At 38.2% G+C, this 13760-nt stretch overlaps 2 protein-coding genes across 2 annotated transcripts; both read right to left on the minus strand.

Annotated features, from left to right (window-relative positions):
- Positions 1–636: 636 nt before the first annotated feature.
- Positions 637–6434, minus strand: cox7a2b (cytochrome c oxidase subunit 7A2b). Its single transcript, XM_033647819.2, has 4 exons — positions 6311–6434; positions 5874–5963; positions 2469–2553; positions 637–900 (listed from the first exon to the last, which is right to left on the minus strand). The coding sequence occupies exons 1-4, from the start codon at positions 6326–6328 to the stop codon at positions 842–844; spliced, it is 252 nt and encodes an 83-aa protein (XP_033503710.1). The 5' UTR covers positions 6329–6434; the 3' UTR covers positions 637–841.
- A 926-nt stretch (positions 6435–7360) lies between these two features.
- Positions 7361–13426, minus strand: LOC117271050 (cell cycle control protein 50A-like). The gene is made up of 7 exons (XM_033649135.2): positions 12920–13426; positions 11899–12018; positions 11703–11810; positions 10796–10883; positions 10558–10704; positions 10232–10438; positions 7361–9604 (listed from the first exon to the last, which is right to left on the minus strand). Exons 1-7 carry the CDS (start codon positions 13160–13162, stop codon positions 9411–9413), a joined length of 1107 nt encoding a protein of 368 aa, XP_033505026.1. The 5' UTR covers positions 13163–13426; the 3' UTR covers positions 7361–9410.
- Positions 13427–13760: the final 334 nt, after the last annotated feature.

Below are 13760 nucleotides of genomic sequence, written 5' to 3' on the forward strand. Positions count from 1 at the left end.
TAAGTGTTGGTTTTTATTCCGGAGTAGATGGAAGAGCTGGAGCTAATCTGGAGACTCTGAAGTGTTAAATGATGTGTGGTGGGTGTGGACTGATAGCAGAACAGGCCCGGGGCTGTCTCCTTTTGCACTCAGAGTTAAATTAAAACAGACAACAGGGAAGAATCCACCCAAGACACAATCTATAGATAAACATGAGGTATTTGCAAAATGAAGCGTTTGTGTTCTTTAAGTTTTCTGTCTGCGTTTTTTTGACAGGAACGGCAAAGTTCACAACAGGATGTGATTATACACATATGGACAGGTTAAGTTAAAAAGCATTAATCCCTGAGGAGTAATTATGGAGGTTTCTTTCTGAGACAGCCCAAGACACTGATTTCTTTGTAAAGGCTGCCCTCTAGTGACAGAAACTAAATAATCCTTCTGAAAATGTGCAGTTTCATGCTTTTGTACAAAGATTGTGAAACATTTTATTTGACCCAACATTTGAAAAATATTAAACTCAAAGTTTGGCATCAAGTCTACATTGTGTAACAAGACTGAAAAATGTTGTGTTAACCGCTAAATTTATCATGACTTTTTACCTCATGTCTATTATGGTATGTAGACAAAGTGCTCGAATAAAGACCCATCAACACGTTTTTGTCATGAGAGGCATATTTTATTGATCCTCAGGTTACCACAGAGTGCAAGAAATAAATATTGATCCCATGAACATGAAAACAGAATCCCATCATGACAGGAAACACACGGCCCGGCACAGACGGAAGGGTTATCATCTTTTTTACAATATAAAGCGGCTGGCCGATTTGTAAAATGAACGTAAACAGCTGTTGCAGTGGAGCTAGTCTCTCTTCTGAGGGAACGCAGCCTTCACCAGTTCATACACAACATATCCAGTACCTGGAAGGAAAACAAGTGGGGTTAGTTGCATTTGACAGTAAAAAGGTAGATTAAAAAAGCTTTGATTTGCAAATTAAACAATTATTCAACACTACTACAGGCATTCATTTCTATCATATCTGAAGAGCAGTTTCTCTACATGCATGTTGGTTACAAATAAACATCTGAGAGCATTCATTTATAAATTTGTGATGCATAATCTTGTCAATTTATAAACACATGAAAGGAAACAATATTTTAACATGAGCTGCAACTGAATTTGAACAAAAGACAAGATGCACCAATTCAGTTTTAAGGGCTTATTTTCTAATGTTAGTCATCAGCCGTTACTCTGCTCAAAACTTTGTAAGACGCTGAAAGAATTGTAACATTTTTCAACTTCTATTTTTTTCCCCAATGACTTAAATCCTCAGTTATCTCAGTATATGCAAAAAGAGACAAAAAAGCTCAGTATTTCTAGAGTAAAATCCTTCTTTTCTCTTCCTCTAAAAACAAAAGTATTTTCATCACTCACCCAGAAGTCATACACATCAATTTATAAAATCAAAAATGATTTGGGTTGACTAATCAACATATGAAACTGCTCCTGACCATTACATTGTGGGTTGTAGTGGCTAGTGGAGCAGTAGAAGGTATGCGTTTAAATATCAGCTGGCAAAAACTTTATTTATATTTCAAAAATCGTGTTGTTATACTCCAATTTCTTAATTCTCCACTCTTCCTCCTGAGCTGATCAGGAATCATCAGCTCCAAAACTTACCAGAGTTCTGTATATGCTGTATCCAGTCAAATGTTAAAGGACTTAATTCAAATCCCTCATGCAACTAAACCCCCGACATATTTTGTGTCGCTTGGAAATATGTCACATTACTGGAGATACAGACGCCAACCTCCTTTTTAGTGAGTATGACTTCAAATTATTGATTAGGTGTATCCATCATTACTTCAACAAAACTGCACACACAACCTAGTTTACATGGAAAAATGCATAACATTGCAGCAAAACACATCATGCCCTTTTAACTGCAGTATTTCCAGTGCAGTTTTTAGTACCACCCCCTGAGCAGTGCTGAAATTTAGTTCCACTGAGTGAAGCTGACATTTGGGATATAAAACAACATCACTTCATCATTTTATCCTATCACAAATGTGTGTGAAATTTTGTCACCATTAGGATATGAGTTCTTGAGTTATGGCCAAAACATGTTTTGTGAGGTCACAGTGACCTTGACCTTTGATCACTAAAATATGGTTGATTCATCTTTGAGTCAGAGCAGATGTCTGTGCCAAATTGGAGAAAATTCCTTCAAGACATTCTTGAGACACTGCATTCATGAGAATGGGACAGCCAGACAGACGGACAAACCACAAATATAATGCCTCCTGCTGCGGCTGGCGCAGAGGCATTAAGATGCAAGCTCACCTTCCTTTTAACTTTTTTTCCCATCTATGGTGTTGAGGTTTTTAGCTCATGAGCTCAACTTTTAGGGAAATTATAAGAAATTTTTTTTGTTTTCAAGAAAAGACCCAGATGAGCTCTTTAGGCAGAGAAGGATTTTTTTTCTCACCCAGGACAGTTAGGGCCATCGTTGTTCTGTACAGCACAGCATCGCCGGTGCCTCCTTTTAAATGAATCGGCATCCCATTATCCTCCTGCGGGTGAGAAACATGATGGAAAACTCAGAAGAGCAACAAATGGCATTTATTAAGCATGGTGACAATTCTTTACCTAAATTATAAATGTTTTAACTTTGACTAGAAGTCCATACTCTCCCCTCGACATCAAAAATCCCACCCACCAAAATACAAAAAGGAACAACAGTTTAGGTGAATGTCCACCAAACAGTTAAGGATGTTTTAGCCACATTGCTTATTATTACTTAAATTAAAACATCAGAAGTGTCAGAGGTTTATGGGCAAAGTGAGAATCAACTAAAAGCACAGCAGACAACAAATTTAAGGAACTTACAAACACTTTCAAGGTCTGCTTTAAGTCAAATTTATAAACTAAAAGTTGCCTGTTTGGGGATAAAAAAAAATTTTTTTAATCAATCATCACAGAAGTGAAAGATCTTATATTTTTACTTGGTGATGCATCACTATATAACAGTTCCAAACTTTCATGTAAGGTGAAACAGTGAAACAACTTATTTTCTACAGCATGTGTTTTTTTTATATGTCTTATTAGACATTTTGAAGTAGCAGCTTAAGGGGTCACTGCTACAGTTGTTAAATGTAGACTTTTTCTTGCCAGTCTGCCCACAAATATAAGTTTGGCTTTTAAAGGAAGGTTGTTTGTTCAACTGTAGTACAGGAGAACAAATATTTAATGACACAGCATCTTTAAACATTTCTTTACAACTGAAACACTGCATTTAAAAATCATTTAAATTCTATGTTAAGGTAAATCCAGGCATTAAAATGTTATTTTGACAATAAAATAAAAATGTGTACTTAATTGTGCTACTGCTTTACTTAATATAAGAGTGGTGATAAGTACGAGTCAGAGCATCAAACTGATTTCACTGGTAATAACAGCTTCAGCACTCACAGTATTTTCTTACACTTAACTAATGAATAGAGTGACCTTTCAGAGAAGTGTCTCCTACTCACTTCTGACTTTTAACAGCAGCAGTGTTACCATTAGAGATCCAAAATGAAATGAAAAGTCTGCGTAGTTTGAGGTTGCAACACTTAATCATGCAGGCTGGATTCAATCATTGCAGTATATAAAGAGCAGTGGTCACCACAAGCGTCAGAGAACAAACCACCCATAAAACTAGTTTGTTTAGTCTATGAGACACTCTGGAAGCTGGCTGAATCATCTTTAGGTTCTTTATATTCGCACTAGCAGTGATGACATTTGGCTGCCCGAGCTGTGAAAGCAACATCAGAAACTTTGATCTACTTCCAAGCCTTTCTCAACATTATTTCCTACGATCCATGAGTGATAATATAAGCTCAATAATTACTGCATTTAGGCACTAATTCACTGCAGGTCAGACACACAGTACAACATGCATTATTAGTACGCCACTCAGTTAGATTGCTTTCACGTACTGGCTACTTATCTTTGGCTTCGGAGCCAACAGTAACTGAAGTTTCAGGGCTTCATGAGAAGAACCACAGCTAAAGAAATGAAAACATGCACCATTCAGCACATGTAATACATATTCATTTTCTTATACTTTCTCATAGCAGCTTCAAACCACTTCCCGTCTGAAGAACTGAACAAAAATTGAGTCGCTAATAGTCTAACGTACAAGAAACTGTTGAAGGGTCATTATTCTTGCAGCCTGCCTCATATTTTCAAGGTCTGATTTCCTCAAATGGTACTTTGCTGCCAAACAAGAGGATATATTAGCTACTTAACCTCGCTAAAACACAAACTCATTAAACATGTCTGCCTTCAGCCTTTTTAAGATTCTTCATTGGTGCTTATTTATGAGCTTGCAAGACAACTTTGAAGTCCCTGATTTGGATTTTCAGGGGCTATAAGATGCTACATTTCTAATAATGCTTACATTCATGAGGCTTAATCATTCTGTGGCAGCAGTGTGCAATTCCTTGCTTCTGATCCTGAAAAAATGTGGCCTAAAAATGATTTAGTGAAACCCACATTGTGTGGAAAAGAAGAACTCCTTCAGTTGTTTTACTTAAGTTAAACCACTATTGAGCTGTTTGGGTTTTTTATAGTCATAGTCATAGTCATATTCATTAACTCTTCACAATTGTGGTATGGAGTACAAACAAGACAAAATACATAATAAATGATGAACAATCCATTCATACACTGTATGGATCTTAATCCCACATGTGCAGTTCTTTAGACAGTAAACTAATGGCACTCCAAAACCCTTATTTGTGACCTCTGCACTTCATGTTACTTTAGGCATTTGTCACAAAGTGTCACCTACAATCTGACCAGAATTGGACTGAAACTTTGTCTCTCAGTTCCTATTTTTATTCTTCTTTGTGCATTAACATCTTCTGCAAGCCTGTTGCAGGTGAGCCTTCACCTGTGCAGTTGGTAGAAATTATGGATTTAAACATTGGTGTCTTCCAAAAACGCTATCTCATTCAGGGCAGACAGTAGACAACTATGAGATCACAAAAATACCATTGAAGATGACACCCGCTGCTGGATAAAAACAGCACACACCACTTGAGATGATCAGAGTAAAGTCAAGGTCTGTAACATATCATGATATGGCAAATGTATGCAAAAAGCACATATAATGTGATCAATCACATGAGACCAAACACAAATACGTGTAAAACAAATTCTTCATTGGCTCATTTTTTAAAATACAGCTTGCCAAGAACAACTTCCATCACATCAGGTTCATATCATCACAAAAAACTCAAGAAGTTATTGACAACTGAATCAGCGCCCAGGGCTGAGGATGCAAACAGAGCTAGACTATTTATATGGATGCAAATATCTAAGTCAATATTAGTGACACAGCTATTTGCATACTAAGGAAAACAAAAGCTTTAACGACAAAATGCATCATCATTTTTTTTTCAACAGGAAAAAAAAGTCAGGAAATTTTATGACTTTTAGATAACAGAACCACACCTAAGCAGCACATCTGAGGGTCATCAAATCATATATCTAATATCCAAGTTTGCCCCCACTTATAGGCGGATATGGAAGAAGCATTTAGATTATTTACTTAAGTAAAAGCACTAAAATCATACAGTGAAAATACCACATGGTCAGTGGCAGTAAAATGTTACCAGTGTCAGTATTTTGCCATTATATATATATATATATATATATATATATATATGATGTTTTTGGATTAATATTACTGCCCCATTAATGTGTGTGCTGCATGTTACTGCTGTGCTAATTTAAACACATTTAACTTTGATTACACCACTGCTCTTAGGTCATAACAAGGGCGACACATATGGTAAAAGAGCGTCTTATGGTGTAGTTATCGTCGAGTTTGTTGTCGCTTTACCTGAAACAGCTTCTGTTTCTGCGGCACTTTGTTGTCAACCTGCCGGCGGACGGAGCTGGAAATGGTCCGCCGCGCCACCTGCTGGAACGCCTGGAAACCGCAAGAAACCCCAAAAATCAGCACACACAGGAGGACACGGGCTATACATATTGAACCAGGTGTTAACAAGTTTAATTCTAGATATAATTTACATACAATTCTAATCAGCTGAAGGCCAGAAGATGCCCGTACAGCTGACGCGGAAGCTAAGCTAATGCTAACTCTTCCGGCGGCACCTTAACGGCAACGATATCTGACTTTGACCCCTAGCTAGCAGTTTGTAGCTACATCTAGCCGCGCTCTGCCTTTCGTCACTTGCTTTCAATTTGTGTATCCGCCTTATTAGTTGAATAACATGTCTACATAATAAACGAAAACTTGAAACCGAAAACACTTACAAATATGTGTCTGTTCATCTCTTCAATCCGTCAGTCACACAAGGACACCAGAAAACTCTACTTCCGCTTTCAGCTTCTTTTCCTTCTACACTAACATTGACGGCAGAACGTATGTATGGTGCGCGCTCTGCTGCCCCCACAGTCTGTACTACGAACTACACCCTCTATTACATTTTCTCCAAGATGTCTGGATTAAAATTAAGTTTACTCTGATAATATCAAGGGAAAAAGCAACGAAGTAAATTTACTTAAGTACTGTAGTTAAGTACAGTTTTGAGGTACTTTTACTCTCTTCAATAATTCGAATTTTGGCTACTTTATACTTCTCTTCCACTACATCCCAGGGCAAATGGTGTACTTTTACTCCACTATGTTGATTTTTAAAGTTACTTAATTACTACTTACAGTAATTAAAATGAGCTCCACCTTTACCAGCTGCAGCATTAAAGTGATTAACACATTCATTCATTAATAATTATAATCTAGTGATATATATGATTCTGATAGGGGCCATTCTGCATAATGAGTACTTTTACTTATAGTGCTTTTCAGTATATTTGACACCAATACTTGCATGTCTACTTGAGGAAACATCAAATGCAGGATTTGACCTGTATTGGAGGAGTTCTACACTGTGGTATTGCTTATTTTATTTATTTATAAGTACAAGATCTGAGTACTTCTTCCAAAACTAGATATAACAGTATTGATGAGATCCCTGCAATACTTTGTGCCTTTTTCAAACACATAATGTTATCCCAGATGTCAGTTCATATGTACAAGTTCCCTCTCCCTACTATGATCAATTTATTTACATTTTTTTTATTTATTTGGTCTTTAGTACATATATTTTGACTGTTCTTTGTTTTCTTCCTACTGCCTTTGTTTTTTATTGTGTTGCTGTATTGTGTTAATATAATGATGTAGGGAAAAATATAATTAAAAAATATGACATAACATACTGTAATAATAATATTAATAATGATATCCTGAACATCAGGATGACAAAGCACAGCGAGGAACAATCAAACACGTCAGTCAGACAAACAGTTTCAATTTAAAAGACAAATTTATTCTTTTAAAGCAACAACACAACACACAATGTATCAAAAGAAAAGTGAAATCTAGTGCTTTTCATGAATGAAAATAAAAAATTTGACTTGACAAAATGTATATATAAAAAAAAATATACAGTTTCACTCGGCACATTTCAACATGCAGCATTTATTTTATTAGTGGATTATCTCAGCTGCTAAAGAGATGAGAATGGCAGGATGTGGGTGTAAAACTACTTGTATGCATTACTGTCAGCAGTGTAAATGTTGAGCGACACGTTAACATTTAATCACATGTATTGAATCATACTGCGTTACTGTTCTATCATGCTGTGTTGATAATCTATTACTATTGCATGTAAACAACAATGAATGAAGCCACAAGGTCATGTCAGTGTATAGTTTTCTGGATTAGATTTACAGACTCGCAACTAACAGTTCCTCAAACCAAGACAGCCACTTTTAAACCCACTTTAGACTCAAAACCCCTGAGGTCTGGCGTGCAAATACTGGCTTTCCTTTACATTGCAAACATTTATTTAACTCTAAAATAAATACAAAAAATAAAACATTAGTTGTGTTCCCTCTGACGTGGAACTTGCTTGACGCGTTTTTACGACTCAGTAAAAGCATGACTTTAGTTTGAAAGTAGGCTTATGTCACAGACAAAACGAGGCACAAAGACGAGCCGCTCAAGCAACTCAATAATCACAAATACATCGCAGCCACCCAGCATGCAACTCAGGACTCAGAACAACACCCCAGCTCACCTCAACTGCACCAGCTTGGAGCTTAGAAATCCTACAAGGGGGTCTGGAAAGTTATCCAAACCTTCCTGACTCCTTCTCGCGCAGATTTGCTTTTTTAATCAGGATTTGAGGCTTTGGGTCGGATTTTCATTTGATGTAGCTGATAGTATCCAAGCATCCTCAAAAGTGCTGTTGCCAGAATTATTTATATATTAATTACCACTCAATTATATAATCTTTAAAAGTGACGGGCTAAATGCTCCTCTATAATGACAGGATATAATCTTATATACATTTATGCATTTCTTTTTCTGTGGCTTAAAAGCAATCAAATTCAAGAAGATTAAATAATAAAAAAAAAACAGCCTTTAAAGATTGGTTTGTATTTTTTCTTAATACAATATTCAAATGTTATGTGTTGACGTTTAGATTTTGCTGGCTTTCCGTCCCTGGCAGTGAAGCTATTCCTTTTTTGTACTAAAAATTAGCTAGTGAATATTTTTATTATCAATTAATCTGAGAATTTGTTTTGATTAATTGTTTGGTTCATAAAGTAAAAAAACAATGTCGATAATAACTTCCCAGAGTCAAAAACTGACGTCTCCAAACACCTTGTATGGTCTGAACAATCCAAATACCAATTTTATATAATTGAAGACAAGTAAAAACAGCAAACCTTCCCATTTTCGAAGCTGGAACCAGAGAATATTTACCCTGATTTTTTACAGTGTAGTGACCAATTATTCCTTAAATGTACATATGGCAAAAAACGTTGTATTAAGATAGAATTTTAATGCACTTTTTTTAAAAACCACGATGTGTTTTTTATTTATGTGTAGCTGTAGAATGTAAACTCCTCCTCAGGTTGTTAAAGCCCCCAAATTTACAGACACAATACGGAGGACATGGCTTCTGTGTCCCAGGTTTTGTTGAATTCCCAAATGCACTTTATTAAAACCTACTTACTTTTCAAGACCCGATTAAGAACTCTGAGTACATTTTTATTCTTAAGCAAGTCGATCATGAAGCAAATCAGTCTGACACGTGCTTGCTCACGGTATCAAGATGGAAAATCTGTCAAAGGCTGACTGTCACTGACTGTGGCTGCACATTTTTGGCTTTTTTTCCATTTACTTTGGCAAACACTCAGCCCCAGACAAGTGATTTTAGACCCTCAAACCCACGTGTGGCTGCTTTTTTAAATTTATCTACTGGTTGGGCCTCTGGATGAAAGTTTACCCTGACAGATGATCACTGTTCACTGCAGCAGAGGTGAGCTGGAGGGCAGCTGCAGCCTCAGTTAGAAATGTCGGCGCTGTTGTTGCGGTTGCCGCATTTGTGGTGGATGATCAGCAGGACGACGCCCAGGAAGAAGCAGACAGAGCCCACGGTGATGTACGCGATGCCTAGGAACGGGTTCTTGCCCCCCATCCAGGAGATGGTGCTCAGGATCATCCGCTTCCTACCCTCAAAGCTGTGCACGGGATAATCTGTGCTCAACTGGTTAAAGGTGGGAACAGTAAACAGAACAGTAAACAGAACAGTTAACAGTAAACTGACCTCAGGGAACCATCAACTTAGTCTGTATTGAAAATTTGTCAACATTAACCTGTTCATCAACTTCTTTTAACTGTTCCCAGAGTTTTTGCAAAAAGCAGTTGATCTTATTTTTTTTTTTAAAATTTCTAATTTATTTCACTTGCCAGATGGAGGTTTAAATGCCACAACAGTAACTTAACAACAGTCAGACAGTCAGATAAGTCTGTCTATCTTTTTTGGGGTTTCTTTGCAGTTGAGCCAGTTGTTGACAATGCTGGAATAGCAACTTCCTCTGCAGGATTCTCCATGCATTTAAAGAAGAGCCAATAGGAACGCTCTCTCTCTGAAATGACCTGTGATTGGCCAAAGTCTCCTGCCACAGATCAGATCTTCTAAAGCCTGAAAACAGAGCCAAGAGAAGGTGCAGAACTCTAGTGTTCAGGCAGACCACTTGTATTACAATATGCTCAAAGGTTATAATGGGACCTTTGCCCAGTGACGCCAAAATTAAACTGCCTACCCCTGCTTTAATGGGATTGATGAGTGTGTGCAGCCCCTAAGTTTTACACAAAGGATACTGTAGACGACCTCCAGAGTGTAGTTTCCTCGGGGCAGAGTTGGAACCATGTTGTTTTTCTTGTTGATGATGCGGTAGAGTTTACGGAAGGTTGGCAGGGCGGCGGTTCTCATCCACACAATAAAGTCCTCATTGATGAAGCCGTTGTTATCTGGATTTGCGTCCAGCTCGTAGACGGGCCTGCGCCAGTTCACCGGCTTCGTTGTTCCTGAAATAAAAAGGGAGACAGAGCAGCGCTGAAGTTGACTTGCACTAAAATGCAAATTACTGCTGAAAGGTCAGTAACTCCAAATCCAGGTAGAGAAAAAAAAAAGCTGCCCATGATACCTTGAAAAACGGCTGTGAGGTTTGAGTTGCCGCCTCCAGGGTTCCCGAACTTCACATGCTTGTCGGTCCACCAGGCAATACCTGTAGTGTTCAGAGGAATCTGTATCTTTGTGCCGTTGGGGTCGTTGTAAAACAACTCCAATGTGTCTGCCATCACAGGAAAGAGGGTGGATTAGTAATTATTCTTTAAAGCATACTCATACGTTTTGTCAGTAAACAGAGCAGGAAACTGGCTCACCATTGAACATGCTGTTGGCGATGGCCCCACATGGTGCAATTGGCTTGTTTTCATGAAAAGCATATGGCTCACACTCCTTACTGGGTTTCTGTGAGTAATGATGATGACAAGGAGATTAAAGACAAATGGCAGCATCTGCTGGCCACACTTAAAACTGCAACAGGTATATATCTGTACAAGAACACACCCAATTTATCAGCCTAACCTGAGACAAACAAAAGCATTACTTTAGGAAAATGTTTCCAAACTTTTGAGCGGAACTGTGTAACAAAAATTAAATCAGATTTACATTGACTTTCTGAGTGCTTAAGACAGGATATGGTAACTTTCCTATGGAGTAAAGATGAAAATGAATTAATACATGTGGATACCTAAACAGATTACAGTAATCTTACTTAACCAGTTTCTCTTTGGTCTGTGGTTCGTCCTGAAAATCACAGTTGCTGCTTGCTAAAACCTTCAGACAAACAATAGATTTGTGGAACACACACACATCAAGGTGGTTTGATGCACCACTAAAGACTGCCAATGCAGCACAAGTAAAAGCAGTGGATGCATTTGTTAATCTATAACGATGCCTTAAATGTACTCTTACTGCATTAAGGCTGAGTGTTTCCTGACCACACTGAGTGAATGTTTCCTCCAGGGAACACTAGTCTCACTGACAGTATAAATTTGCCAATTCGGGGCCTTGGATTGAAGAGCACCAGCCTGACAGACTGGTTGACAACACCGTTATATGTGCACTGAAGCTTAACCAATAACCCGACTTAGGATTTATAGCTTTTAAAGTTGAAGTCTTGTGTTTTCGTGTTGCCTGGTGCAGCTTTAACAGCGTGATAATACAGTTTCAGTGGCACTTTGTGAACTCAGTCATGTGATATCAGAGAGTGGAAGTAAGTCACACCATGAGGGATTCCATGTCTCCATTCAGCTGGCTGTCATCTCTTGACTTGACGTAGCGACGGTGATTTTGGTAAAAGTTGGAGAGGCCATAATACATGTAGACGTTGCTCTGTTAAATAAGACAAAAGTATAAAAGACAAATTGTCCAAAACTGGATTACTGAATATTTTTGAAAAATATTTGTAACATTTTCTTACCTCATATGGCTGCTCCAGGTAGAAAGGTATTGTGCAGGTGCAGGGCCGTGTGCTGTTCCAGCTGAAGTTCTCGGCGCAGTTGAAGCAGGGACTGGACTTGTCCACTCCTGTGTAATCCACCTGTAAACACACAAGAAAACTTTATCTATACAGCACTTTTAAAAACATAGCAACAATGTGCTTTCCATGAGAGTGAAAAGACAGTGTAAAGCAGATAAAGGGCAAAAAGTCTGCAGTCCTTAAAATCCAGTTGGTAGGTCAAGAAAAAAACAACAACTTCAGCACATTTTAAGGGTGTGTTTTAACGTTCTCTATTAGTCACTCTGTAACAAGGTCGCAGACATGAATAGCTGTGTGACACAATGACAGATTACACTTGTGTGGTAAGCACAAAACATGAATATTTTTTAATCACAGAAACAAAGATGAACAAGCCGCTGGAGAAACAAATGGCAATATAAATGGGCAGTACTGTTGTGTGTCTGTGGTTTCATAGGCAGTGCAGCATATTCTTAAATCGCTATGAACTGTTGTCATGGAAAAAGCCAAAAAAAAAGACATATAAAAATCGTCCATTTTAATGTTTTCTTTCATTTCAGACACACTGTCGAGACAATTGTGCTTAAGCATTTATCATAGATAAACATGCTTCACGCATTAGTAACGTCTTTTGGAATAAAATTACAGTCATAGCAAAACTGACAAAGCAATGTTATTTAGGTAAGTGGTTGATTTTATTATTAAAATTAAAGCAGATTTTTCGTCACATATTTCGCCGATTTAACTGGGGGAACATAACGTTAGATAAAATACTATAATTACATTAGAGAGGACAGTAAATTTGTCGCTATGCGGGGTAAGGATAAATTGCACATTTCTTGCATGGACTTTGGCGTGACTGGTCTGAGTGTAAAAGCCAGCTCCAAAGGGAATATTCACATATTATTGTGTTGCCTTGTCATTGTGTATAATGGGTATTGTTGCACTGTCACTGTAGGTTTGCTGTATAACGTTATGTTACCTCAAACTCCTTGATGTTGTTGGACGTCACATACAGGCCGATGCCAATAGGGATGAAGATGAGTCCGATGATGAAGAAGGCTGGTAGCACGGTGCCTGCGGTGAGGATGGGCTGCCAAGCGGGCAGTCTCTGCTGTTTGAACGCAGTGTTTTCGGGCTTCTTGCTCCGCAGAGACCCACCACCAGGCCCGGACACTGTGATATGCCCATCCTCGTCTTTGGCGTTGTAACTAGACGCCATCATGATTTCTGCCAGAAATTACTAAGTTGTTGCTAACGTTCGCCAGCTAACGCCGTTAGCTCCTCGCTGTCACTAACTTGTCAACACACAATATTTAAAGCCCAACTGGCGCGCTGGTATATGGCGACGAGTTACTTAAATTACAAAATTATGTTGTCATTTTCTGGAGTGTTATTTGGTGATTTAGTCCATTGCTGTAATCATCAACAGGCTAGCTACAAAGCTAGCAACAACGGCTGCATCCCCAGGAAGTTTACAAACACGGAGGCGGGAGGAGAACGCAACACGCAGTGACGTCACTAATTTAGTTATGCCCTGATGCTGCCTTCGTGGGCTTTCAAGAATATCGGCAATTATATATATACCGCAGCTTTCCATTATTGGCCTCCGGTACTACAGCTCTCCATTATTGGCTATCCAGTAAAAATAATCTTTGTGATGATGCATTGTTTCTAAGGCTGTTTTCTCCTTTTGACAAAATACTTTTCCAGAGGGCCAGATTTTGTAAGTATATCTGGGATGATAGCCCTCATAACAAGTATTTGACATTTCTGACCTTGGAATTAAAAGTTTACGTAAAACACTTGAACAAGCATTATAG

This window comes from Epinephelus lanceolatus, chromosome 13, assembly GCF_041903045.1.
Source record: "Epinephelus lanceolatus isolate andai-2023 chromosome 13, ASM4190304v1, whole genome shotgun sequence".
NCBI classification, from domain to species: domain Eukaryota; kingdom Metazoa; phylum Chordata; class Actinopteri; order Perciformes; family Serranidae; genus Epinephelus; species Epinephelus lanceolatus.